At 38.8% G+C, this 26,344-nt stretch overlaps 2 protein-coding genes across 2 annotated transcripts; both read left to right on the plus strand.

The window, feature by feature from the left end:
- Positions 1–6,880: 6,880 nt before the first annotated feature.
- On the plus strand, positions 6,881–14,713 carry LOC108682903 (DNA replication licensing factor MCM4). The gene is made up of 15 exons (XM_018172158.2): positions 6,881–7,120; positions 7,718–7,842; positions 8,187–8,329; positions 8,655–8,754; positions 9,084–9,316; positions 9,634–9,769; positions 10,022–10,264; positions 10,560–10,788; positions 10,983–11,177; positions 11,455–11,703; positions 12,116–12,326; positions 12,495–12,689; positions 13,376–13,506; positions 13,634–13,844; positions 14,255–14,713. Exons 1-15 carry the CDS (start codon positions 6,885–6,887, stop codon positions 14,351–14,353), a joined length of 2,736 nt encoding a protein of 911 aa, XP_018027647.1. The 5' UTR covers positions 6,881–6,884; the 3' UTR covers positions 14,354–14,713.
- A 4,793-nt stretch (positions 14,714–19,506) lies between these two features.
- LOC108682902 (Krueppel homolog 1) lies at positions 19,507–26,344 on the plus strand. The gene is made up of 4 exons (XM_018172157.2): positions 19,507–19,859; positions 21,674–22,269; positions 22,542–22,716; positions 22,941–26,344. Exons 1-4 carry the CDS (start codon positions 19,857–19,859, stop codon positions 24,312–24,314), a joined length of 2,148 nt encoding a protein of 715 aa, XP_018027646.1. The 5' UTR covers positions 19,507–19,856; the 3' UTR covers positions 24,315–26,344.

Consider the following 26,344-nt stretch of genomic DNA (forward strand, 5'->3'; position numbering starts at 1 on the left):
CAATACGACTCACCACGTGTCGGATGTTGCCACACAAAGTGACGGAATATAGGGATTTGGTAGGTTTCCATTCTAAAGGCTTTTTAATAAATATGGCAACATTTTGTGACTTTTCATCGTTGCTGACGCGTAGTGAATTGAGAGTCATGTGAAGGCAACAGAACTTACGTAACGCATACAGTTTTTTTTCATAGTTTTTCATTTCTCAATGCGTCCTTAAAGTGTCGGAATATACCGCGTTTACCCTATATTAACCATCAATCCAATAATTCCATTCTGATTTGCACTTAATATATTGTGTAATTTTTCCTAAAATTTGAATAGTATTCACACATAAAAAAATTTATCACTTATGTAAACAGGAAAAAGCATCTCTGCATGAACCCCTAGATCCTAGTCCCCTAGCCTGGCTAGCCACTCACCCCATAAACAAGGCCATACATTTTGCAACTGTAGATGAAAGCACTGAGGAATCCTTCCAACATACAATAGCAACAAGATGAATTCCATGTATGGCCTATCTCATAACAAGTATGATGCATCAATTTTGAATAAACTGAAGGCATTTTTCAACACCTATCGATGGTTGTTAAGGTTTACACGGTTACAGATGCAGAGTTGCCAAGGGATCTTATGGATTCTGCCTCTGCCTCAGGGATCCGGCGGTCCGCGAGAGCCGAGATAGTAAAATTGTACGGTCAGTTACCTAAATCCGGTTGTCCATAACGATAAAATGACACGATTAAATTAACATGCATGACTTTCAACCTTCTAACCCACTGACAAATTTTGTTGCTTCCATAGCTCTCAGGTCAGTTGTTGACGCAAAGCAGCTAGATTCGTGTGTAGAGTACTGAATACTGATGGCTTTGTTCAAGGTAGGATCTCGATGCACCATGAGCACATGAACATTAATGGCCCTCAGAACCATGGTTGGCAAAGTTTTTAGCTCGTAATAGCACTATGGGCCGAAAAGGTCCGGCCGGTCGTCTCATAATTTATCAAACCTGTATTTAAAAGTGGGCGCAGTTACAATCTCTGGAGGACTCTGACATATAGATACGACATTTAAAAAATAATTTCCAACTCTAATGCTCCTTTGCTTATAATTCTGGCGCGCTATATAAAGTGTCCCCGCGTATCCATGCCATTGTGAAGGTGTAATTGCGGCCGCATTGTGTTACACCCTCCATGGGCATATTCGAAGACATCGATCTTGCCCCCCTGTAAGTCTGAGGTGATGCAAGTTGCAAATATAAGGACTACCAAGTCTTGCTCCATGCTTCCTCTTCACTGCACCGCTTGATCTTGCTGCTTTATTTCTAACGTTGTTGAAAGCGTTGTAGTCTTATCTGTCTATCTGCATGCGCCGTCGAGTTTGTGGTTTTTTTCTCACTGAAGTCTCCTGAAGTTCTTCTGACTGAAGTTGAAGTATTCACATCCAGTCGCAAGGTGTTCCTGTGTCAGTATTTACAACCTGACACCGAGGTATTCCTGTTAATTGTGAGCTTAGGATTAACTTACCTTTGCCGATGGCTACGTGGTCTGTGAATGTAGCCACGTTTCCTGCAGTTATTGCAGTTCTTCACACGTGGCACTTGAATGCAGCAAGCTACGTCGATGATAAGTTCAAAATGATCACATTCACAAAGTGTCTACTAAGTACTTATCTCGCAGGTTTGCTCATGTATGTAAGTAATGACTAAATTGTATAGGACTTGTCGCTGGCTAACCCCGAGCCACATTGTTCTGCAGCAGTATTATGAAGAGACTCCTTGTTGCGAGAGAAATATTCTTGCGGGGTGGCCATCGCCAGCATTCCAGCTTCTGTTTCTTTAGCCAAATGCAGGATAGTTACAGTTGACGGGGAATTGTCACTGGGAATGTGATTTGATTTGAGTGGCAGCGCATGGCAAAACGATGTTTTTGTTGTTGAAGACAGTGATTATACGACAGTAGTTCCCAAACTATACCTACAACACTCCACTGGTACCCACAACACTCCACTGGTACCCACAACACTCCACTGGTACCCACAACACTCCACTGGTACCCACAACACTCCACTGGTACCCACAACACTCCACTGGAAGCTTTCAAATTGTTCTTGTAATACAAAAGATCTTTTGCTTATGTATTTGTGATGACTGCCAGACTGGCACTGGATAGGATCCAATCTGGCCCGTATCAACGCACAGATCTTACCTGTAAATTCAATTCAATTCAATTGCGTCAGCGAAAGATACTCTTCTTGAAATACTAAAAATGAAACTAGAAAGACATCGGCATAATTTAGGTACACCGTAGTATTTAAGTTTAACCCATCCCAAAGTTTGCCCCCTAACGGCGAACGCACCATGCGGCTCTGTGTCGTGCACGTTAGTTGCCGGTCCAAAATTCAATGCCAGCAAGAGGACACATCTTCTGTGCGATAACTGTTCGGAATCCTTCAGAGGTACGCGATACAAGCAGTTTGGAAGGCACTATTTTGAGACTTCTGGCGGCTCTCGCAGATGACGCCGACAACAGCGACAGCTAGTTAGCTCTAGATATTAAGAGACTTCTTCCACTATGTTATGCAGTTTCTTGCTTATACTACTTGCCCTCTTCCTTCGGGCCAGTTGGACACAGTACACGCTGGAGTTTACAACCTCATCACGAGTCATGTGCACTTAGTTTGGGTTGGGAATCGGCCGAATGGCTGATAGCGCCAAATACACAACACAAGTAAATTCTGTCAACCCATGAATGCAGCCGACTTGCTATCCTATGTAATGTTCTTTTGTTTGCAGTTTCTCCAGGTCCGCAATAATGTCTTTTTTCGGCGAAGAAATTTTTTGGGGCTGTTATTAAAATTAAATATTCATTTTTCACACTCTTGTTTGACATCGCGCCCCCTTGGGCGGAACCACTGCTGTCTATAGTTTGCAACAGTTGTCACAAGATAATGACTTATTCGCTTTCCTGCCTTGCTTAATTTTCCTTCAAAGCCGTAATTCAGAGAGCAAGTGAAGGGTTTTCTAGCAGCAGGCAGTGGCGTGATTATCTCTATAGACGGCAAGATAGTAAACTACGGTATAGAATTCTCCCGCCGCTCCTGCAGATCGCCGTGACAGTACCAGGAATGTTTTCCATAAAACTACACGCACTGGACAAAACTGATCAACATTTCACAGTCACTTCAGCATCCATCTAAATGATCTAATCAAGCTTAAAGTACCCGAAATGAATAAAATAAAAACTTCTCAGGCGATATAGCAAGCACCCGTTGTTAATTTAAAAATATGTAGAAGAAAACGCGCTCATTGGGATTGCTTGTAGATGTGCGATTGAAATGTTAATTCTAGTAACTACCAACACTGAAACTTAAATTTGTACTTATTGCCACTAGATTACTTGATATTTGTGCCACTAGATTACTTGAAGTGCAGATTCACTGGAAATTTAAAAACGAAGAAAACTCGACAGAAATTCAGCACATCTCTATTGAAAACGTTTCGGAGACCAGCTCCATCGTCAGTTCAATAAATCTAGTACACAAATACAATCAGAAAATTAATTAAGTTTGGAGTCCAAAGAAAAATACACAAGTTAAAAACCTAAATTTACAGGCAAAGGGCAGAGTAATTTAGTAAATTCCTATCTTATCACACTTTCTAATGGATGAGAACTATAGGTTGCATTTAAACTAGGCTCCTCTTCAAAAATATACAATGATTGCAAAATTCGCAGATCGGATGCACCAGAAATACAAGCAACAACCTGAAAGTCAGTGTCTGACACTAGAACGTTGCACTGTTCGGTGTCAGTGCATGGGCACAGCCGAATAAGGAGGGCGCAACAGTAACTGCCCAGTCCTTTAACTCCTCTATTCTCAGCGACCCTAGTGCAATTTCAAAGTTTGGGTTCCGTCATACCAACGTACGCTGATGCACATCGTACACAACTAAATTTATAAACATGGGACGATCGCACGTGAGAAGGGAGGATATCTTTGAACCTAAAAAGTGAACCTATTTTAAAATTATTCACCAGTAAGATACGAAGAATTTATGTCCGGTAAGTATTTCATAAACAAATACTTTCTCTCGACACAACTTCGGACGCATGGCAGATGTATGGAAGAGAACAACAGTAAACAACGTTTCTACTATCAGGCTCTGAAACTTCGCTGTATCGCTTTGACATGTATTTGTTAATTAGGGTAATCACCAAGCCAGAAGGAAATCCATTGAGCGAAAAGATATCGCTCAATAATTCTAATTCGGAATGAATGGTATGGAAAGTCTAGCAAATACGAAAGCCGCGGTGTAATAGTGTTTGAAGCCCGTTTAACTTTAATCTAAAAGAAAAAAAAAGAAAAAAACCTGGTGCATAGGCCGGTGAAAGCTGATTTTCTGAAAACAGATGCTTGAAAACGGCCATTAGACATAGTAACATTGCAGTCGAGAAAGGGCAAACTATTGCTCGATTAAAGTTCCATGGTAAATTTAATAGAATAATGTTTCAAGTTTAGGTAATAGAAGAAGTTTAACACGAGAGGGATGCTTGAATATAAGAAAGGCGTCATCGACGTATGAGTTATAAAAAATTAGTTTAAGATCAGGAGGAGAATTGACAGCCATGAAACCTCGTGAAAACTCAAATATATTCGCCAAGGTTGGGTCGAGGGTAAAACCCATGCCCAAACCAACAATCTATCTGTATATTAACCAGCAATTTACCTTGCCTCACTAGAGGCTAATATCAAGCTGGACTGATAGAGAATTAGACATCAGATCATCCATAGGCTGGAGCCCTATTTACTATCGCACCAGCAAACCATAATAGACGGTAGGAGTTCCATCGTTGGCCTCAGAAGTCGAGCAAGGCTTGGGCTGTTGAGATTGGAAACGCCAATGTCAAGGTAAAGTAAGAATATTCTAGATATACTGCAAATTATTCATCTAACAATTCAAAACGAGCAGTCTGTACACAACTGTTGCGAAATAGGAAACTACAAATTAGCAATTCGGACTCGTGAGACCGATGTGAGAGCTGTGACAAATCAAATGCGTAATGAGAAACTGGGAGTTACGAGATGAAGCGCGTGTTCCTAAACCGGAAAGCCATGAGCAAGTGCCTAAGAATGACAATCAATTAGTTATTAAATCTTCACTATCACGGGTACATCACGTTGCGTTCGAACGTCGACACTATCGCACGCTATGACATACCCTGCCGTTGGAGATATAATCCTATTAGAGGAATGACAGTACGCCAGTTCCGATCAGCAGCTTAACTGACTGACACCAGAAATTGAAGCTAAGTTACGAACGCCCATTTAGAGCTGGTCACGCTTGATCTTAGCGGTCGAAATGCAAGTAATAGGAAATTTTCAGCCTACTATATTACACTATATATTAGGCTGATCCGTTCAGGATTAAGGGAAGCGCGGCCTGTCGAGTTGCGCAACAGTTGCGTTTTTTCATTTTCGTTAAAACAAAATAACGAAATAATCTGTAATAACTGTACTAATGAAATTTTTTTGATTGCACAAAATTTGCTTTTTACGCCTGAGTCCGCTGAATAATTCGCGGGTTGAGTTAGGAGAAGTCTCGATTCAGTGTGAATAGGTCAAGTTTATGGTGTCCGTATAGAATAGAATATAATAGAATAAAAACGTGGATGCTAATAAAATAGGACCATGGCCTGTTGCCGATTCTTGTACTTTTCACGACTTGATCCCCAGGATACCTAAAATCTTAAAAACTGAAAGACCAGATCTTTTTCATAGCTGACGTTGGTATGAGCTAGCTACCGGACTTATCAACAGGTCCGTAAGGTGCCAGGCATTTCAAGACTGAACATATGCTCCTGCATAGCTTTTTCTAGTCTGTTCTTGAGCGCGTTTTCACTATAAGCTTCAACGATGTGATCAGGCAGGCTGTTTCACATGTCGGTGACTCGAAGCGAGAAGAAATGTCGCATGGATGAGTTTCATATGCGACATTCACCAAAAAGTATAACATAACATAGTGATGTCGGCGCTGAAGTGTAGGCCTGATGTGGCCTGTCGCCGATTCTTTTCCTTTTCGTGCCTTGTTCATAGATCTAAACTCGTGTCATTTGAAATCTTGGCTACCAGCATTGTCATACATGAGAAATTGATTGATGTATTGAGTAGATGAGGAAATTGAAAATAAACTGATACCAAACAAATTTCTGGTTTGCCACTATGGGCCTGCCAAATCTCATTATAACAGTGATAACACCATGTTGAATTGTAGATGGCCCATGGCAGGCATGTAGGCTACTTGTGTAGAAATTAACAAGATTAATTTTTATTTGTACAACATTGAACCTTTTTTACAGTGGCAGGTTGAGCACTGCAGGGCCACAGTCATACCAAAGTAGAGAATTTGGCAGAAGCCACCAAAAAATTGGACAAAGTTGCTTGTGAATCTGGCCAACTCAACCCACTCTCATGCCCCTTTCCCAATTTTTTCAAGAAAAAATGAGAAACTAGCCTAGTTTTGCTCAGGATTTTCCAAAAATATCACCTGAAACAATGGTTTTTACCCAACAGTTCAGTAAACTTCTGTCCAATATTTCAAGTTGGCACTATGGACTCTAAAACTGCGTTGTATCTACTATATGGTTACTCCTGAGTTGCGTGTGTTATTGGCTTTGGGCATAGTGGCAAACGACAGCTTCTTTAGAATCAGTTAATTTTTAATTTCCTCATTTACCCAAGATTTCAATCATTTTTTTATGTATGATACTGCTGGTATGGGTATGTGGCCTCCTCATGTAATTCTTTTTCCATCTTTGTAATCTCTGTTTCAAAGTTTTTATCATTTTATGTGTTCCCTATCCAAATACTTTTCTTTTATAGATTAATCATGTCATCGCCTGCAAGATCCACAAGGTCAACGCCAAGCCGAAGAGCCTCATCAGCTGTCCCTCCGACATCTGAGTTGGCTCCTCCACCTTCTTCTTCTCCAAGACGGCGGGGCATGCCCTCTTCTCCAGCTGTCCCTCCGACATCCGAGTTGGCTCCACCACCATCTTCTTCTCCAAGACGGCGGGGCAAGCCCTCATCTCCTGCTGTCCCTCCGTCCAGCTCACCAAGTCGCAGGTTTGAAGCGAAAAGATGTCGAAATTTGGCCAGTTTTTTGCTCCTTATTTCATTTATTTGACATTACAACCACTTCTTTTGAACATGGACTTTTAATTATTGATTCATATAAATTAAAAGTCATGCTGCTAGATTTGAGTGAAAAAATGTTAAATTAAGGTAAAGTCAAATTATTGTAGCATTTGCTGTGGGGCAGATTGAGCCTAAAACCTTTATGCCAGGGGGATTTTACATAGATTTCAAAAAATTTTGCTGGTTGCAATGATTGTTCCATGGCAATTTCTAAAAGTTACTGGTGCAAATGATCTGCTTTGCCTGATTTTTATTTTAAATTTAGGCTTGTGTGTTATGCACAAGCAGATTGGGATCATTTGCAAGCATCTTGTAAACAAATTCTCAGTTTTAGTTCTGTTTCATATGTAATCTAGAAATCATGGATAAAATTATCTTGGGGGTTTATGGCACAGGACAAATTGCTGTGTTGTTTATGCACATTTTATGGTATTGGCTAGACTGGCCTTATTTTGGTGTCTTTCACTGCAAATAAAATAGATATATGGGGCCGTGATATTCATAATAATTTTTTGATTGGCACAGGACAACTCGATCCAAAGGCTCCGAGTCATCTGAACTCCTCCCCCTGCCCCCTACTTCCCCCAGTGTGGGTGGAGACTTGCTCCCTCCTACATCTCCTGCTCCTCAGTTTGCCCGTCCTTTGCCTGGTAAAAGTTTGAGCTGTTAAATTTAATTTTCATGACATATATTGAGTTGTCATTCATGTAGTAATGATATAAGACCTGCTGCACTGTGTATGACCTTCCCTGTGTGATTTATATTATTGCATGTGGCATAAATGTTCATCATTAGAATTGCTCTATTGGTAGGTACATTATTTGTCCTTGCAGTTGATTGAGTTCACCCTTTATTCTACTAAAATGGTCAAATACTGGTGATTCTAGAACCTTCAAGTCCCACTGCATATTAACCATGCATTATTTTTCATTGGATTCAATAAAATCATGGTCAGCATTATTTTATTTTGATAATTTTGTAACAATGATTTCAGGTGTCTCCGAGGCTGATCTCTCGTCACCTCTGAACTATGGCACCCCTAGCAGCGTTGGCTCAATGCGCACACCTCGGTCAGGCGTGCGTGGCACTCCTATCAGACCTCGTCCTGACATCAGAACAGACAGGCGCGTCAGACAGGTATGATGCATGCAACTGCTTATTACGTATAATCATAATATTATTCAGGCTCTTGGGTTCAAACAGACAGGTATGATGCATGCAACTGCTTATTATGTGATCACTGTTGCTATTCATGGCTCCTGGGTTCAAATTAATTATAAATATAGTTGTATTTAAATTTTCTGTTGGATTGTGTAAATTTATTAGGTATAATTTTCTTAAAGCCAGCCAAAGCCAAAAGGACATCATAGAAGCGTGAGATGAGTAAAAATAGTGAGCGTCATTTAGAATTCATTTATTGTATAATTTCTACAAGTGTTCTTGAATTGTGCTTTCTGTCCAGGTTGCTGTAGGTAGTGAAGCCGCAAGTGCTGATGGCAGTGCCACGCCTGGTCCTGTCACTCCAGGGTCTGTGGCCGCCCCAGGCACTCAGCATGCTGAAGGTAATACAGTGAAGCTTTTTTTCATTATAAATTTTTATGTTGATATCTGTAAAATTTCACCTATCCCTTTTTGCGTTATGACAAGTATATCCGGATATTATGTAATAAATATATAATATTTATTATCGCACATCTAAGTATATGTCCTAAAAAAACCAAAATAATTTGATTGCCCGCAGACTTTTTGATAGGAGAATAATACACTAATGACTGTTCCTATCCTCAGACTATCTGCATGTCTCTAGCTTTGACGAAGCACCTTTGTCGATTTAATATTTTTTTTTGTATTGAAGAGTCAGGAGTTTATAATGCAAATTTCAACATGACAGGGCCACAGCTCGTAATTTGGGGCACTGACGTTGTGGTGAGCGAGTGTCGAGCACGCTTCCAGGAGCTTATCCGCACCTTCATTGTGCCTGCCGACGATCTGGCTGATGACGCAACTCCCTCCCACTTCAGCTCCACTGAACCTCTCTACCTGCAGAAACTCGAACTCAACTGCCGTCACTTGCAGTTGTTTGATCCTGATCTCTACCGACAGCTTATCTGCTATCCTCAAGAAGTAAGAAACCCTGTTTGAATGTTTCATTTGAGGAGAACGTTCTTTATTTTATATCTAAAATTTTTAAATATTTCTCAGTTGTTTTTAATATTTTAGTACATAGATGATTACCTCGCAATTCTTTCCGCAATATGCATTTATTTACAAATTGAAAGAAATTTTTGTGTGAAAAAATATTTCTGCATTGTAATGTAAAAAATATAATGAATAAAAATACCTAACGAAAACCGTGTTATCTTCATGCATTTTTAAATTCATTGGATAAACGGGTTCTAGTTTAACCAATTAAGAATTATATTTGTGTTTAATCATTGCAGGTAATCCCTACATTTGACATGGCCATAAATGAGGTATTTTTTGAGCGTTACCCTGACACCATCTTGGAGCATCAGATCCAAGTTCGTCCCTACAATGCAGACAAGACGCGTAATATGAGAGCTCTCAACCCTGAAGGTTTGTTTCCACTCTTAATTCTGGCTAATACAGGTTTTTATTCATGTCTTGTCTGTTACTTGGGCAATTTTTTTTAGCAAGTATTTCTTTCTCTTTCCCAATGCACATGCGCCTGCCATGTGTTTTAAAATGAGCCTAAATTTGTGTTTGTGGATAAAGCCAATCTTTGATATTAGTTAGCCAATCTTTGATAAAGCCAATTAGTGATGAATTAGTTGTAATTAACTTTGTAATGTGTTATTTTCTTGCCAGACATTGACCAACTCATAACCATATGTGGCATGGTTATCCGGACGTCTAACATCATACCAGAGATGCGCGAGGCTTTCTTCAGATGCCATGTGTGTGCATTCACTGCTTCTGTAGAAATTGACCGTGGGCGAATCGCCGAGCCAACTTTGTGCACTCACTGCAACACGTCGCACAGCTTCACAATGATCCACAACCGTTCGCATTTTTCTGATAAGCAGATGGTCAAGCTCCAGGAGGCACCAGGTAATTCCAAGCAATAGCTTTTCACACTTTTCGCCAAAGTAATTTGAAAAATGAAAAATTTTCAGTTGCGTCGAACGTCGAGATTTGTTGTAACATTTCCGGCCTTGAACTCCTGAATATGTGAGTTGTTCAGAAAAGATTTGTAAGAATTATCATCTGTGTTGGGCTAAATAAATTACAATGCGCCTGTTGATCTTTAAACTATTCACAATCATGTTATGCACAAAAATATTCGGTCCTCTGTTTCGTTTTGTCAATCCTTCCAGCTCTGTATAATTTTGCACATGTTGATCAGATGATATGCCCGCTGGTCAAACTCCCCACAACGTGCAACTGTTTGCCCACAACGATCTTGTGGACAAAGTACAGCCTGGTGACCGCATCTCGGTCACGGGTATTTACCGCGCCGTGCCTCTGCGTGTCAATCCTAGAATGAGGAACGTAAACGCAGTCTACCGCACTCACATCGATGTCGTCCATTACAGAAAGATGGACGATAAACGACTGCGTGGCTCTGAAGATGGGTGAGACTTCTTTACCTATCAATTTACTATAAGGCAACAGATTATTCAAACGTTTACTTACAATCTATTTGCTTTTGCTTCAACTTTAACATGTTCAGACCGTTTTTATCGTGCGGACATGAATCCAAAAAATAATAATAATGTCCTTAATATCAATATTTGTAATCTATTGAAACGTCCCTGCTCTACAACAGTGACCAAGTACGTTTGAGTCCCGAGCGCTTGGACCTGTTGAAAGAAGTGTCACGCAAGCCCGACGTGTATGAAAGACTTGCGCGAGCTATTGCACCTTCCATCTATGAGAACATGGACATTAAAAAGGGCATTCTCCTTCAGCTTTTCGGAGGAACTAAAAAGGACTTCACTAATGCCGGCAAAGGCCACTTCAGGTAAGAAAAGTTCAATGCCAATATTCATAATTTTCGAACTATACATGCGATATCTTGAACTATTAAATCAATTATAAATATAAGTAAATCTAAGTATATAAGTAAAATATAAGTAAGTATAAATTAAATCTTTATAAATATAAGTTTTGACATGAAATTTAAATTTCTTCCTCTCTTACTTGGCGTACATTTTTTTGAAGGCAAAATTAAACATCTTTTAGCACATGTGAATCTACATTTATCAAGGTTTATTTCTTCACCGTTTCTCTAATCGCAGGTCTGACATCAACATCTTGTTGTGCGGTGACCCTGGCACTTCCAAATCACAGCTGCTGCAATACGTGTACCGTCTATTGCCTCGCTCTCAGTACACCAGCGGTAAAGGCTCATCCGCTGTGGGTCTAACGGCCTACATCACCAAGGACCCTGAGACGAGGCAGCTCGTGCTGCAAACCGGTGCTCTCGTTCTTGCTGATAACGGCATTTGCTGCATTGACGAGTTCGATAAGATGTCTGACTCAACTAGGTCAGTTGTCTGAGTTTTACACAGAATACTTTATGGATTGCTATCATTTTAGGCAGATATTGTACATGTATCAATATTATTTTATTTATCATTCATAACACGTATAAAATGAATGTTATGTTTAGAATGATTTATTTCGTATCATGATTGATTCATGGGCATAATTCATCGGATTACCTTTATTAGCTCCATAATGTTCATGATGAAAATTAATATTTTAGTTAATGTTTCCCACATTTTATAATTCACGTGTAAAATTTTACGTCTTGTCTTCATTCTGTAATGAAAGTTGTTCTGTTGTTATAGGGTTTATTCAAGTTAGATCAAATGTGATTCCTGTGTCCACATGCACGCCGCATCTTTAAGCCATACGTGTACAATTCTGTTTAAACTTACGTCAATCGTTACCCAGGTCTGTGCTTCATGAGGTGATGGAACAACAAACCCTTAGCATTGCTAAGGCTGGCATCATTTGTCAACTCAATGCCCGCACCTCAATCCTGGCTGCAGCTAATCCTGTCGAGTCGCAGTGGAACAAAAACAAAACAATCATTGAAAATATCGAACTTCCCCATACGCTTCTGTCAAGATTCGACCTGATCTTCCTCATCCTCGACCCGCAGGTAAAATTTTACATTACAAAAATGTTTCCGTCTTTCTTTCGCTCATTTTCTCATTTATAGAAAAAAGGCGCTATTGTTTTTTATCTGATTGAAAGAACCTGTTTATTTGTAAGCGAACAGTAGCAGAATACTTGTCATCTGGTAAATTTGTTGTATTTATGCTTGCAGGACGAACTATTTGACCGTCGTCTGGCTCGTCACTTGGTCTCTCTGTACTACCGCGACGATGGTGAGGACGAGTCAGAGGCCCTGGACCTGACGGTGCTCAGGGACTACCTGTCGTATGCACGCGAGTACGTCCACCCTAAGCTGTCTGAAGACGCCGCTCAGCGCCTCATTGCTGCCTATGTTGACATGAGGAAGGTGCGCATCTAAACATATAAATTTAATAATTTTGACGCCTTTTTAGCGCATTTTCGCATTTATGGAAAAAGGCGCTATTGTGCTCGCCATGTCCGTCTGTCTGTCTGTCCGTCTGTCTGTCTGTCCGTCTGTCCGTCCGTGACTTGACGTTTTCGTCGATGAGAAAATGCGCTCTCTGTCACTCACTTCAGTGAGTACTGAGTTATATTTTTTATTGAAGCGCTAGAAAACATTCTATTACCATTTCAACTACTATTACTTACCTACTATTCTATTATATTACTTATGTTAAAACATTGATCACGTCATTTTAAGCTGCTGAACTACAATGATGAACTTGACTGGTTCATGACTAAAGAAATTTTTTTGATGAAAATTATTTGTGGCCACAAGCGTTATGATTTACGCCACTGAACGCAATTTATTTCTTTGAGATGCGCATGCTTCGTAGTATACCTTGCTTATTTTACTTGACTGATTTAATTCCAGTTAATGTCCCATAAGTTGAAAATTTTGCTTCTTGATTCCAGATTTTTTATGTTGGCATTGTTGTTTTTAGGAATATACTTTGGTAATTAAATTTCCCCACATATGATTTCTTAAGATACTTCGTGTGTAATTAAACAGTAGTGTCCCTATCTTATTTTCAACATTAAATTACAATAATTGTGAATGCTTTCTTTCAGGTGGGTAGCGGCCGTGGCCAGGTCACAGCCTACCCTCGGCAACTGGAGTCGCTGATCAGGCTTGCTGAGGCACACGCCAAAGTCCGTCTTGCTCACACTGTAGAAGTCGCTGATGTCGAGGAAGCCTGGAGGTTTGTTAAGGATTCTTTCAATTATTGGCCTCTTTTGAACTTGAAACTTATATGTTGAATAATCTCTTTAAAGTTACTTGGGTAGTTTTTTAGCACTATGTAATATTTTTATATATTATTTCACTAGGCTTCATCGAGAAGCCCTGAAGCAATCGGCGACTGATCCTCTCTCTGGCAAGATAGATGTCAGTATCCTAACTACGGGCCAGAGCGCCGCGTCTCGTAAGCGACGTGTTGAAGTGGCGCAGGCGCTTAGGAAACTCCTGCAGACCAAGGGCAAGAGCGGCACGCACAACATGCAGAAAATATACGGCGAACTCAAAGAGGCCTCGGATATTGTGAGTATTTCTTATCTCTTTCAAATGAACACTCTTTAGGGGATGATATGGGTTGACTTTTGATTAAACCTCAAATGATTATACGGATTATCATGATGTGGATTTAGGAGCTAGATGCATGACATCTTTTTAGCGCATTTTCTCATTCATGGAAAAAATGCACTATTGTGCTCGCCATGTCCGTCCGTGACCTCACGTTTTCGTCGGCGAGAAAATGCGCTCTCTGTCACTCACTGCAGTGAGTACTGAGTTATTTTTTTTTTCAAGTTACGCAAGTACTTTGAGATACATCTGACGCTTTTCATTAATTTTTAGTCCCTCACACTATAGTTTTAACTGTGACATCAAATTTCGTGACAATTGCAGGTTATTATTATTTTTTTTACTAAGAGGTGACCTTTTCCCAACAGATGATCACGCGAGAAATGTACGAGGATGCACTGCGCGATCTTCAAGACGACGACTTCCTCACATGCGCAGGAAAAAGCACAATCCGAGTTATGGCTTAAGTTCTTCATTCATGATACTGTCGAGTTGTTTATACCGACCCGAATATTCAGGTGTTGACAGGCACAACAGTTTGTTGGGAATATAAGTGGCTACAAATTTGTTGATTTGCTATACTATTAATTCCCTGCAAATTGTTTGTTCGTCTCACGGGAACATGATTTGTTATAATCTTCGCTTCGTCAGAAAAAAAATCTAATGTAATTTTGTGCAGTGACTGGAAAAGAAAGTAGCACACCTAGGTAAGGAACTGTCTAACAATGCCAACGGCACCGTAGCTCCTTATTCGCACTATTAATTCATAGGAAATAATTTCGTATTAATAATTTTCACGAAAACTAAAATATATTTGATTTACATTGCTTTTTGTCATCAATGACCTGCAATTTCCCCTTCTGATTAAGTCATCTGATAATCACATGATAAGAAAATTCGAGGCAATGATAAGAAGTCTTACAACTCGATGCGATGACGAGTCAAACTTGACTTGTTTTCTGCGGTTTTTAGCGGATTTGTTGCCCAGGGCAGGAACGTCGAGGGGTTGGGTGTTTGATTGGCAGTGTTCTGTTGACGTTTAGCTTGTTCGTTATCTAGCGTTAACCTTGTATAAACCTACCCTGCTTTAGTTCTCATTAAAGCTTGGACCGTTCAAAAATCACTCCGAAATTAGAACGCGAATAGTGGCTATAAATAGCTTAAATCTTCCGAAATTACAACATGAATAGTGGCTTTAAATTTCATGAATACTCACGCTGGACTTTAAAAACGGCTAAGCACGATTCTTCAACCTCTGCATTGTGAATTTATATTAAATTTTCAGGTACTCTTTTAAATAATTATTGACACGCTTTTGTATTGTAGAACTTTCGCGCTTAATTGCCATGCAAATGACATTTAAAATGCATCACGGGTGCTGAACAAGTTTATAAAGAGCAATCTTGAGTTACCAAATGCACGTGGCGTCCTGTAAAAATGAAGGTCAACCATCGAAAAATAACGTTACTTAGTCTTGGACAAAAACTATGAAAAAAACACTGTATTTCCACTGTTGCGTACTACTATTCCTGTGAATATTTTAACACTGCTTCTGTGTTAATTCAAATTGCCATCTAACATTCTTTTCTCAAATTTAATCTTTGTAATCATATTCAAAAAATTTTCCCTGTGATGTGATTAAATCTTATTACAAAAATGAAATGCTGAAAATAAAATTTCAGTCGTGTCATTTTTATAAATTGATATTCTGACCATAAGTATTTAAAATAAAAAGAATAACATGATTTTATAGTGCTACTTAATTTTAATTTTAAAGTTGGATGAAAATTATAATGTTCAAAGTTATGGAGATGATAATATGAAATATTCCACTCATTTGTGGCCACAAAAAATCTAGAATAGTACACGTTTTGGTTCGTTTGCCCCGCTCCAGCACAGAAAAATTGCCGCATGAGTGTAGCGCGTTGAAGGCATGTGTGGACTGCGTCAGTTTAATCATGGTTGAAATTAGTTCAACCATGAGTTTTCCAATGTAAATAATCACCTAACTTATTTTGAGTTTTCCAATGTAAATTTTTCTAAAACACACTATATTTTTTTCCTGATTATTCACAGTGACTTGGAGAGCAGCAAAAGTTAAACACGTAAATTCTTATAAAGAAATCACATTGTTGCTAAAAATTGACACTTTACATCGTTTTACATCGTACAGCAATAAGCTTCAATTTGAAGACAAAATCACGTTTCATGAAAGAATTAAGTCAATAGTCTTCATTTTTGACATTTTTGCGCTGAATTGTGAAAATGGGAACGTCTATGTCGATGAAGTTTCAGTATGTACAGTTCCAAAGAAAATTATATGAGATAAGGTTTGTTACTAATCTCTCTTGTCCAAATATTGTACAATTAGGCTTGACCATTTCGGTGATGTATGTTTAACTTTAATGTGTCTAAGAAATTTCATAAGGAAGGTGTCTTGAAGAAATTATTTATAATATTCAACTGAGTGATTTAATAGAAATTTCTTTCATTACATTTGTGTTACATTTACCAACATTATTTATTTCATTACATTACGAATACATTCATTACATTTGTTATTGGTTGCTAATCATATACTTTGTAACAGCAGCCTATAGATGACCATCATCTTATATTATTCACTAACTGTTGTGTTCGTGACATGATTACTGGATTCCATGTATGTTGCTAACGATTATTCAAATCACCTTGGATGCTCGACTGACGAACACACGTGGCAAAAATTACACGAGGTTCCAGATCGCATGCTTCATATAAATGGATTCATTGAACTGGGTTGAGAAGATACACGTGCGGACGTGACATTTCCACAGGGGATGAAGTAAACGAACTAAAAATTTAAGCCACTACATATTCGTTTCAAATGAGTTTAGGGAAGCTGTTCGAATTTTCCAATTTCTCAAAGAAAATTATCGATTAGGAAAATTTATTTTCCATCAATATTCAATGATGGTAGACTTCAAATTTCTGTCATTTCGGGCGAACACAAATTTTTATTTGCACGATAATTAACATTGTTGAAGCGACTCTAGTGATGGCCGAGCGTCGTAAGTAACTGTTGAGTCTGACCCAGCGGCAAATGCTTATCGGAACAAACGCCCCGCTGCAGTCTTAAGCGAAGAATTTCTTACAGAGCTACGCCGATTACCTATTGCAGTAAATATTTTGTTTACTGAATAGCATTCTTGGCACGAATAGCATAGCCAACTGTTGCTACTTTCTACGTTTCCCGAATTAGCAAGCAGTTTCATCACATTTTTTTCATGACTTATGGGAGCCTCTGAAGGCTTGTCCATTGTTCAATACAGCCTCACGAGAGGTTGGTGAAAATAATTCCTATTAAGATTTTCTCAATTGACGCTTCATATGATACCTGAAGACCCGTCCAATGTGTCCTCTCAGCTACAGGGAAGGATGGAGTCCTTGTAACCAAAGCTGCAGGCAAATAACTCAGTGTAAAGCGTACAGCAGCAGCCCTCCAAAGAATAATGCACCGGATCCTCAATAGTCTTATCGAGTCACGTAGTATAACAGCCAATCCGATGTTAAGGATTTGTTTACATTTTGTCACACATCGGAGGCCTCCACATCGAGCAGTGATCTCGGGTTTGACCATGAATTGTGAGGGACGTCGCATGGATTCCAGTGCTGAACATCGTATGGGTGTGCGTTGGCAACTGCCGTCGCGGAAACGCTGACGGTTAATCGGGGAACTTGGACGATAATATCGCACGCCATAACTGTTTCAGAATAGATCAATAGAATGATCATGTATTAATATTACAAAATAATAATTACTATTAATGTATAAACAGGATTTACAAATAGTATAAGGTAATTATTATAGAATACAAATAACTTTAGGCAAATTATTTACAGCGCAAATAGTCTAGAAATGGGTACAAGTTCTATTGCGTCAGTTACCCGTGTCATCCCAATTGGATCACTCAAAAAGCATTCACAAAGAAAGGTGAAGGCATCCAGAGAAAACTTGCAATTATGTTCAAATCTTGCGACCATTCATGTCGCAAACAGCGCTCCAATAATACGACTATAGCCTTCAGTGGCGCTGCGTCGACATGGCCAGCGTCTAACTTTGCTTGCTATGGTGACCACGCAGAGCTCTGATTGTGCGGCCTGCCGCGACTGGCACGTGCTGTGCGGGGCAAACGGATCCAAGCCTTGAGTGTTACACGACGTAAACTCAGAAATTGCACAGAAACTGCTGCGTTGATCGGCGCCTGCTTCGTTTATAGACTAATAGCTAATATTGTGGGCATTCTTTTCGCGTATAGAAGTCAGGCGTATAGTTCTTAACGAACTCGCTTCTCGATAAATAAAAGTAACGGATTAGAATTGCAAGCCTTGGGCGATGTGAGAAGTGAGTAAAAAGTCAACTCTTAGCACAGGAAGGAATTCCTCGAAAATTCTAATGGGATTTAAAGTTAGTTTGAATAAACCGCAAATCCAACTGTTATTTAAATTACCATGAAAGTCAGTTCCAAGCAAGAAAGAAAAGAGATGAGACGACTTTGCTGCCATAAAATCTTGTTTGAATTCCGAACTGCTCAGCATTTAACTTGTCATTACGACATCATGATAATTTAATCTGAAAATGAAAGAGTACGTGAGTAACATAACTTATATTCGTTTAAAAAACATAATTTAAAATCAAATAATAGAACACAAAACTTCTAGGTGTACATCTTCTGAAATTAGTTAATTTAAATGAATTAACTCAAAATCACTCAATCTTCATACCTTATTGTATTGTTTATATTTGATTATAACTAATAAGTTGCAATTGTTAATTAAGTTGCGTTTGCAATTATTTGTAAAAATATAAAAAATTCAAACTAGATTTTTAAAATCATTTTTTATAAACAGACTAGCGGAATAAGTGCAGCATGATGAAAAATTACTAAGGATAAAAAATACAGTATGCAACATCGACTCTTCTGCTGGACTGCTGGGTCACAACATACGTCATAAGAATGTCTCTGTGCTTCAGCGTTGAAAATATTTTGATGTAATAATAATATTTGCTAAAAAAAGTGCGTATTTGCATTTGAAAAAACTGCGTGCTAAATCACCTATTAAATATTGGTAAAATTTTATCTATGCCTAGTACATTCAAACAAAATTGCCAATGTGTAATTTTCATAACAGTTGATGTTAATTTTCGAAATTTATTTAACGTGGATAAAAATTATTTTCAGGTTTTGATACCCCCTTGTGAGAATGCAGTACTTTTCGTTTTGATTTCTGCCACCATGTGTTAATTCTACATCCCAAGAAAGAATCCGTTTGCCCCGCACCATCACAGCCACGAGTTCCTCCAGTAAGCTGGCGGAGTTACAACGCCCATGACTGTAGAACGATAGACTTGCGCATATCGCAAGATTTTCATTTCATATTGAATTAAAATACTAATCTAAAGCTTATTATACATTTCTGTTTGACTACATATGATTTCATTTATTTTTACATTATTTTTATAACAATTAAACTGGTTAATGAAGCACCAGAATGATGTAAAACAATTTTTTAGTGCGGGCGCGTGCAAATTGTACCGTTCGTGGAGTAGAGACCTCAGGTCCTGTAGTCAAGACAGTGCGTGAATGGTACTGAGGTTTGCAACATCGTTAGGACGAGCACGGAAGCTAGCATTTCTTTAGTCATCATGGTTCTTGTGATATTATATCTTCTGTTCTCCTAAATGTTTCGTAACTAAACTAAGTGTGTCGTGTCGGAAATAATTGCTACACTTGTTGTACGCATTAAACGTCTTTAAGACTTTAACTTTGGTTAGTTGGAAACTGTGCCTAGAAAAATTAAATAGACAGTATAGACCAAGATATTCAAAGAAAGGAATTGACCTTTCAATGATCTCGGTCTAGTGTGGAAAATAGAAAAATAAGTTTCTTAACACTCTCATTCGACATAGGATTAATTTCTTCCCAATAAATGGTAAGATATTCCTTAAGAAGTCGGGGAACAGTCTTGAAAGTTGAGGCGTCATTCGTACAAGTATTTTTATAAGGTCAACTAGCCTACGTAAAAAGATAAACGTTCGTTCTTGGTTAATAGTAATTTGTTGGGGTTAAAACTGTCGAAATTGTTCAATTAAAATTTGTTATTTCAGTATTAACTGTAGAAACAATTAATACTATTTTCATATTTTCTATAGTAATTAGGCTATACCTTGCTAGATCATAGTAGATGGCAGAAGCGTAGCTAGGCGATTTTTATCTAGTACCGAGAATTAAATACTAGGTTATTGTCCATTTTTAATCCAACTTATCCAAGTTTTTACTAGAGATGCTCACTATTAATGTTACGGCACCCATCCATGACCCGATAATCGAAGTTTCGATCTAACGAACGTTGTAGTGTTTATATTCACTAATAACTATAGACGATCACGAGATGATGCGTAGAGCTCTAGTTCGCAACGCATTTAAGAACATTGATCCTCTCCTGTATCATTTATTGGCAGCATTGATGTTCTATCGGAACATTGTTTGATGTCATTTCGATGCCGTATCTGTCATCATTACGATTGTATGATTAGTCGATTACTAAGCCAATATATGTATTTTATGATTATTTAATGAAATACTCTGCTAATCATGCAATTTGGAAATTACCAAGAAGGTTGGGTTTGTCAATAGTCAATCAGATGTATTCTTTTCAGGTTTAGAATTAGATGTTGCTGGAATAAATTGTGAATCAATAATGAAGATTTGAATACCACCGTACGTTTTATTTGTTTTGATCAAATATTTATATATTATATTATTTGTTATTAGCTAATTTCCAACATTAATAATAAATTAATGCTTTTGTTGAATTGTTTATCATATGTTTGTGTTATAATTGTATACATTTTATTAGTACAACATGGCGATACTTTTTAAGAGATAAAAAGTCAGTGAATATTTTCATTTGCAATGATATTTTACTGGTATATTAGAGTATGTCTAATTAATTAATTGATTGGTATATCTGCATGTCTAATTAACTAGTTCACAAACTACTAATACAAGGATCTTGAACAATTAAAATTCTGAGCTGATAGTGTTTTTACAAAAAATGTTGGCAGATTTATGATTTCTCGTGAAGTTATAATTTATTAATAAGAATTACATCATACCTACCTAGCTTTGTCTTAGTGCTCTGTAAGCGATTCATATACCCACTATCAGTACTGATGTACAAGAACAAGACTACACATTGACTGTTTACTTCAGTCATATGAGACAATGAATGAATTATGCAGATATAAAGTGATCAAAGACAATCTTGTATATATTTAATTTTCAAGTATTTTCAGGAAATTCAATTAGTAACTATATCGAACTAATCGAAGATCTGTAAGGATGTCTGCACACGATGAGTGTCGTCTGCCACCGCGCCTAAAGTTGAAAATATCAAAACTGGCGCCATGACACGACGCGGCGTCCGTAATCCGTCACGATATTTGTGCGGATGACGAAGCTGTGTGCACAATCTCATCAAATTTTAAAAAACTAATTTTTTGCGGGAAATAGGAAAGACAAACAGACGTATATGGAATTATTTATAATCTTCTTTCAATTATGTAATTGATCACACGTGAAATCAAAAGTATTTTGGATGTTAAATGTGCTGCAAATTAATTATTACTTTGATAACTTATGAAAATTTATATGAGCTTAAAAACAGAAATACTTTCGAAATTTTATTTCTTGTAAAATAAAATTTGTCCGAAAGTTAACGTTCTTGATTATTTGTTTGTCCAGATGGATTTGCTACGTGCTCGGGCGGAAGGAAATCAGCTCGGTAGTCTCATGGGAATGAACTCTGTATTGGCAAGTCGACCCAACCCCATGGCTGGAATATCTTCCTCTAACATGTCTCCCTATTCAAATTTCAACCCTGAATTACTGAGTCACGGGGCTCCTTACATGACTCACCACCTCGCTGGCTACCCTCATAATTCAAGTCATATTACACATTCTTCATCCAGACCTAGGGAGTTTATTCCGCAGTACGGTTTGTCTCCGGTTTCTCATAAGCCAGCGGAGCGTTGCTTAGAGGACGAACTTAGTAGTTTTGCTAAGCGTCACTCTAAATCAAGCTTTGCCATGACACCGAAGAACGTCGACAACTATTGCAACGAAGAAAGCAATGACAGCGTAAATGAAGACGTAGATGACTGCTTGGAAGCGAGATCCAGTGGTCCCGAAGAAAGCCTTTCTGATGACATCGGAGATCGGAGCCCGTCCTCAGGGTCTCCTCCTACTCAGTATCGATGCGACGTCTGCAATAAAGTCTTTGCCATTCCCGCTCGACTGATGCGTCATCAAAGAATTCACACTGGGGAGAAACCTTTCAAGTATGTTCAAGTGATGTGTTTCATTTCTGTACTCTGCGTCATTTGACTAAATTGGATTCAAATTGAACTGGTCTCTTGTGCTATTATTAAATGTGTGGTTGTTAAGCATTAAGTCAACCTTTGCAATAATGTATTATTTTATTTTTATTTGGTGTTTTTCATTTACAGTTTCAGCACTGGGCGTTCTCGTTAGGTATTCATGCTAGATACCTTTCACCATTACAACTCACTCTCAAATAATATCAATCCTGCTTCATTGTTTCTCTCTATAGATGTGAGTATTGCCACAAAACGTTCAGTGTGAAGGAGAATTTGAACGTCCACCGCCGTATTCACACGAAAGAGCGGCCGTATTCCTGTACTGTGTGCGGCAGTGCGTTCGAACATTCCGGCAAGTTGCATCGTCACATGCGAACGCACACCGGGGAGCGACCTCACAAGTGTGAGGTGAGTTTTTCCATCAAATTTTCCTCCTGCATTTCTTGAAACATTTTCTTTCTCAACATCACTTTATTAATCATTATTCCTTCGTTGTCTTTACCCTCTACAGCTGTTCTTCTTTCAGCGCTGTTGTGATCGCTGTTTCTTTTTCAGCAAAAATTTAGTGACTGTGTCTTCGTAGTTGTTTTTTTCGATTGTTTCAAAATATTGTGATCGGTTTTGTTTTGCAGGTTTGTGGAAAGACGTTCGTACAGTCAGGCCAGCTTGTGATCCACCTCCGGGCGCACACCGGCGAGAAGCCTTATTCTTGCGACTACTGCAGTAAAGCTTTCACTTGCAGCAAGCAACTCAAAGTGCATCTCAGGACCCATACGGGCGAAAAGCCATACGGATGCGACATCTGCGGTAAAACATTTGGTTATAACCACGTGCTAAAAATGCATAAAATGTCTCATCTTGGGGAGAAACTTTACAAATGCACGCTGTGTGATCAGATATTTTCTTCTAGGAAGACTCTTGATACGCATATTAAGGACCATGCAGGTGCTGACCCCGATTCATCTCCTCCGTCTCATATTGATTCACAAATGCACGACAGTGAAAATAGCAAAAGTGGATCGCCAACTTCTCTTTCTACAGAGGATTCATCTTGCTTTCCTAGCGAAAATAAATCTCATAAAATTTCAAGCAAGCCAAAAAAGAAAAAGTTGGTCGAGGATCAGTTGAGGCCGACGACAAATCAGGGCACGTGGGATGCTGCTAGTCAACAACCACAAGGCCGCACCTCGCCAGGTTCAGACTACGTCAGTGATGACAGCGGCCGAGGAATAAGTCCTCTGCCCAGGACACCGCCTGTGTCTCCTTCGAACATATCCTCGTATGCAAGTGACAGCGCAGTCGGTGGTCTACGCAATAATTATGACCAGGCCTCGCCAACTGATCGACGAGAATTCGAGTCCTTGAACCCGAAACCTTGCAAACGTATCCAAAACTGCGATAATTTTAATGAAGTATGTGGTTTGGACTCCGAAAAGTTTACTAAGCCTTATTTGGATCTCGTACAAAAATTGCAAAGCAATGCCAAGAGATCTGAGGGCAGCGAGCTGGAGGGAAGTGATGCGAGGAACAATTTTCCTTTTGACCCACCACAAATTGCAATATTTACGACCCAAAGCGGGGAACGTGTGGCCTGTCCTGTGAACCTCCTCTTGCGTCTCGGCGACATTAAGGACAGCGGCAGCGCACTGCAGGCCAGGCTGCAGAAAGAACTAGAAGTTCGCATAGCTTTGGAGGAAGCGAGAAGACAAAAAGAAGAGAAATTTTGCCAACACGTCGTTAAAGTTCTCAAGTCGCTAGTTGGGGAGACCAAAATGCAGGAGCTTGGTTATCCCGCTGTCAACATCGACCAGATGATCATGAATACTTTGGAACTTATGCGCACACAGCCATGTTCTGAGCCCTCACTGGCACCCATGGACAGAATTAAGGTCAATCTCAGGCTTTTACTTGAGTGTTGTGTTCCTGATCAAGAAATGTGGGTGCAGTTCGGCTGGAAAGGAAAATCTATTGAAGACATCGTTTTGGAGTTCTTACAACAATGCTGATATCGCAATTTTCTTTGCTGCTAATTCCGATTAGTGTTTTTTATTTCTTAGTGCCGTAACTCGACTTCTATATTCTTTATTATTCCAGTGATTATTATATTAATAATTTAACCTCGAGAACACTTCATGATATGAGGAGCGATGTTTCTGATCAACATGCGTCGTATTTCATAACTAGATTTAATAATGGATCACCCAGCTCGCTGTCTTCGTTTGTAATCAGATTTGCCTTTCTCATGAATTTCACATCGAGACGTATCGGTCTCTCCCTCTTTTAATTGGAGTCTAGCTTCTGTCGCGCAAAGTTTGCTCGATTTCAAACGTAAAATATACGTAATTCTGGCTATGTGTTCGATGTGAGTTCCTCACACGTCTCGGTTAAGGATACGTCAACAATAGGCGCCATCATCAGACAAGAAATTATTTTTAAATATTATGCTGCACTCCATAGCTGCAGTATCAGTGACCTCTGCAAGCAAGCCTTCTTATTGCTTTATGATCATATTGCTATGCTTTTGGTCATTGCTAAGCGGTCAAGCATTGCAAAGCATAGCAATCATATTGCTATGCTCTTGGTCATCACATGTCTTGAATTTCGGCACAAGATTATCGGAATATTGTCAAGCATCAAAAGCCGTTTCCACCTTAATCTGCTAAAGTCGCGTGACCGTAATAAGTTGAGCTTATTGCATGTATAAGGAATATGAATAGTTTTATGCCTTGATAAAAGTCGACCAATGGCCGCAGATTTATTAATTCTCATACCATATATTCCATACCGAGGTTGTATTAGAAGTAAAAACTCCCAATTATGAAGCATTTTATTCTACTATACTCTTGCTTCAAAGTGGTAATGGTTTCACATATTTATCTTCTGAATGCAGATAACCAAAATTTATCTAAATTTAATTCATCAAGCCATTGTATTGACGCGTGTTGTGGTGGCTGGGTTGTGGGACCAAGTTTTGCCCTTCTTCTTCAAACATTCTTACCTCAATGTTGATGTATCCACATGTAACTGTTTACATTCACATATATAAAAACGTTGTAAATCTATTGTCTACACTATTATCTATCTATTGTCTACACTATTATTTTTTTGACTGGTTGAGAATGGTTCACTTCTCGGCTTAGCTTGTCCTTGTGTGAGCAGAAACTAGGAGATCAGTTCTGATCATCTCGATGTTCAAAGTTAAAAGACAAATTTCACGGGTGCTTGTGAAACGTAATTAATTTGGATATATTAATCTCACTGTACAGTTGTTGGTGTCTCCTCTTGTTACGTTCAACGTTCCATTTTGATGCATGATTGTCTACATAATTACATGTAAATTGCCGGTCAAGGGTCATTCAACTTATAACATAGCTGTAGATTAAGATTTTTATGTGAGTGTTCTTACCACCTTATACATCTACACGTGTATGTTTTTAAGCAGCTATTGTTTGCATGAACTTTGCTTGCATCACCGCCGTGTGTCTTCAAATAATGCACGTGTGTCGAGCATTTGTTTGACAAAACTTTTCGCTTTATGTATACTTTAGCTCGCATATGTTTGTAATAATGACTAAAGGTCAAATCCTTCGTTCAGCGTGGAAAAATGTTATAAGGACTTGGGTCTCCGGTGCTCAATCATTCTTTGAGATGGGATCACAATTCGCGTAAAGATGACCGAGGTTCTTCTAGAAATCTTCTCTTCTTATTGATTCATTTGTACTGTTTTTAATTTAGCGGATCATATGTCGATGAGATTGGGTTGTGAACTAGATAAGGTAAACAAGTGCAATTATTGAGCGCAGAGAATTTCTTTTTCACAGGGTAGAGCTCAGTGTAAAGATACTATATACGCCATTCATAAATAAGACTTATTGCTGAAGCATTTGCTTCATTCATACTCCAGTACAAACACAACTTTGCGCCATAGTAATTCTTGCCATCCAAATCTGCGCCAATAACATGTTGGTTCCATAAAGACTTTTTATTGCAGTATACGAAGCCCACGAAGATTACGATCATTAAAAGGATGGGAAAA

The sequence above is a fragment of the Hyalella azteca genome, unplaced genomic scaffold, assembly GCF_000764305.2.
Source record: "Hyalella azteca isolate HAZT.00-mixed unplaced genomic scaffold, Hazt_2.0.2 contig13862, whole genome shotgun sequence".
Lineage (NCBI taxonomy): Eukaryota > Metazoa > Arthropoda > Malacostraca > Amphipoda > Hyalellidae > Hyalella > Hyalella azteca.

What these genes read in the sequence shown, in the direction of transcription:
- LOC108682902 (XM_018172157.2), top strand. An exon ending in ACTGGGGAGAAACCTTTCAA is followed by an intron (nt 22,270 to 22,541) that starts GTATGTTCAAGT and finishes TTCTCTCTATAG; the next exon opens with ATGTGAGTATTGCCACAAAA. An exon ending in AGCGACCTCACAAGTGTGAG is followed by an intron (nt 22,717 to 22,940) that starts GTGAGTTTTTCC and finishes TTTGTTTTGCAG; the next exon opens with GTTTGTGGAAAGACGTTCGT.
- LOC108682903 (XM_018172158.2), top strand. Translation starts at nt 6,885, where the DNA reads ATGTCATCGCCTGCAAGATCCACAAGGTCAACGCCAAGCCGAAGAGCC. An exon ending in AGGCACTCAGCATGCTGAAG is followed by an intron (nt 8,755 to 9,083) that starts GTAATACAGTGA and finishes TCAACATGACAG; the next exon opens with GGCCACAGCTCGTAATTTGG. An exon ending in TCAAAGAGGCCTCGGATATT is followed by an intron (nt 13,845 to 14,254) that starts GTGAGTATTTCT and finishes TTTTCCCAACAG; the next exon opens with ATGATCACGCGAGAAATGTA.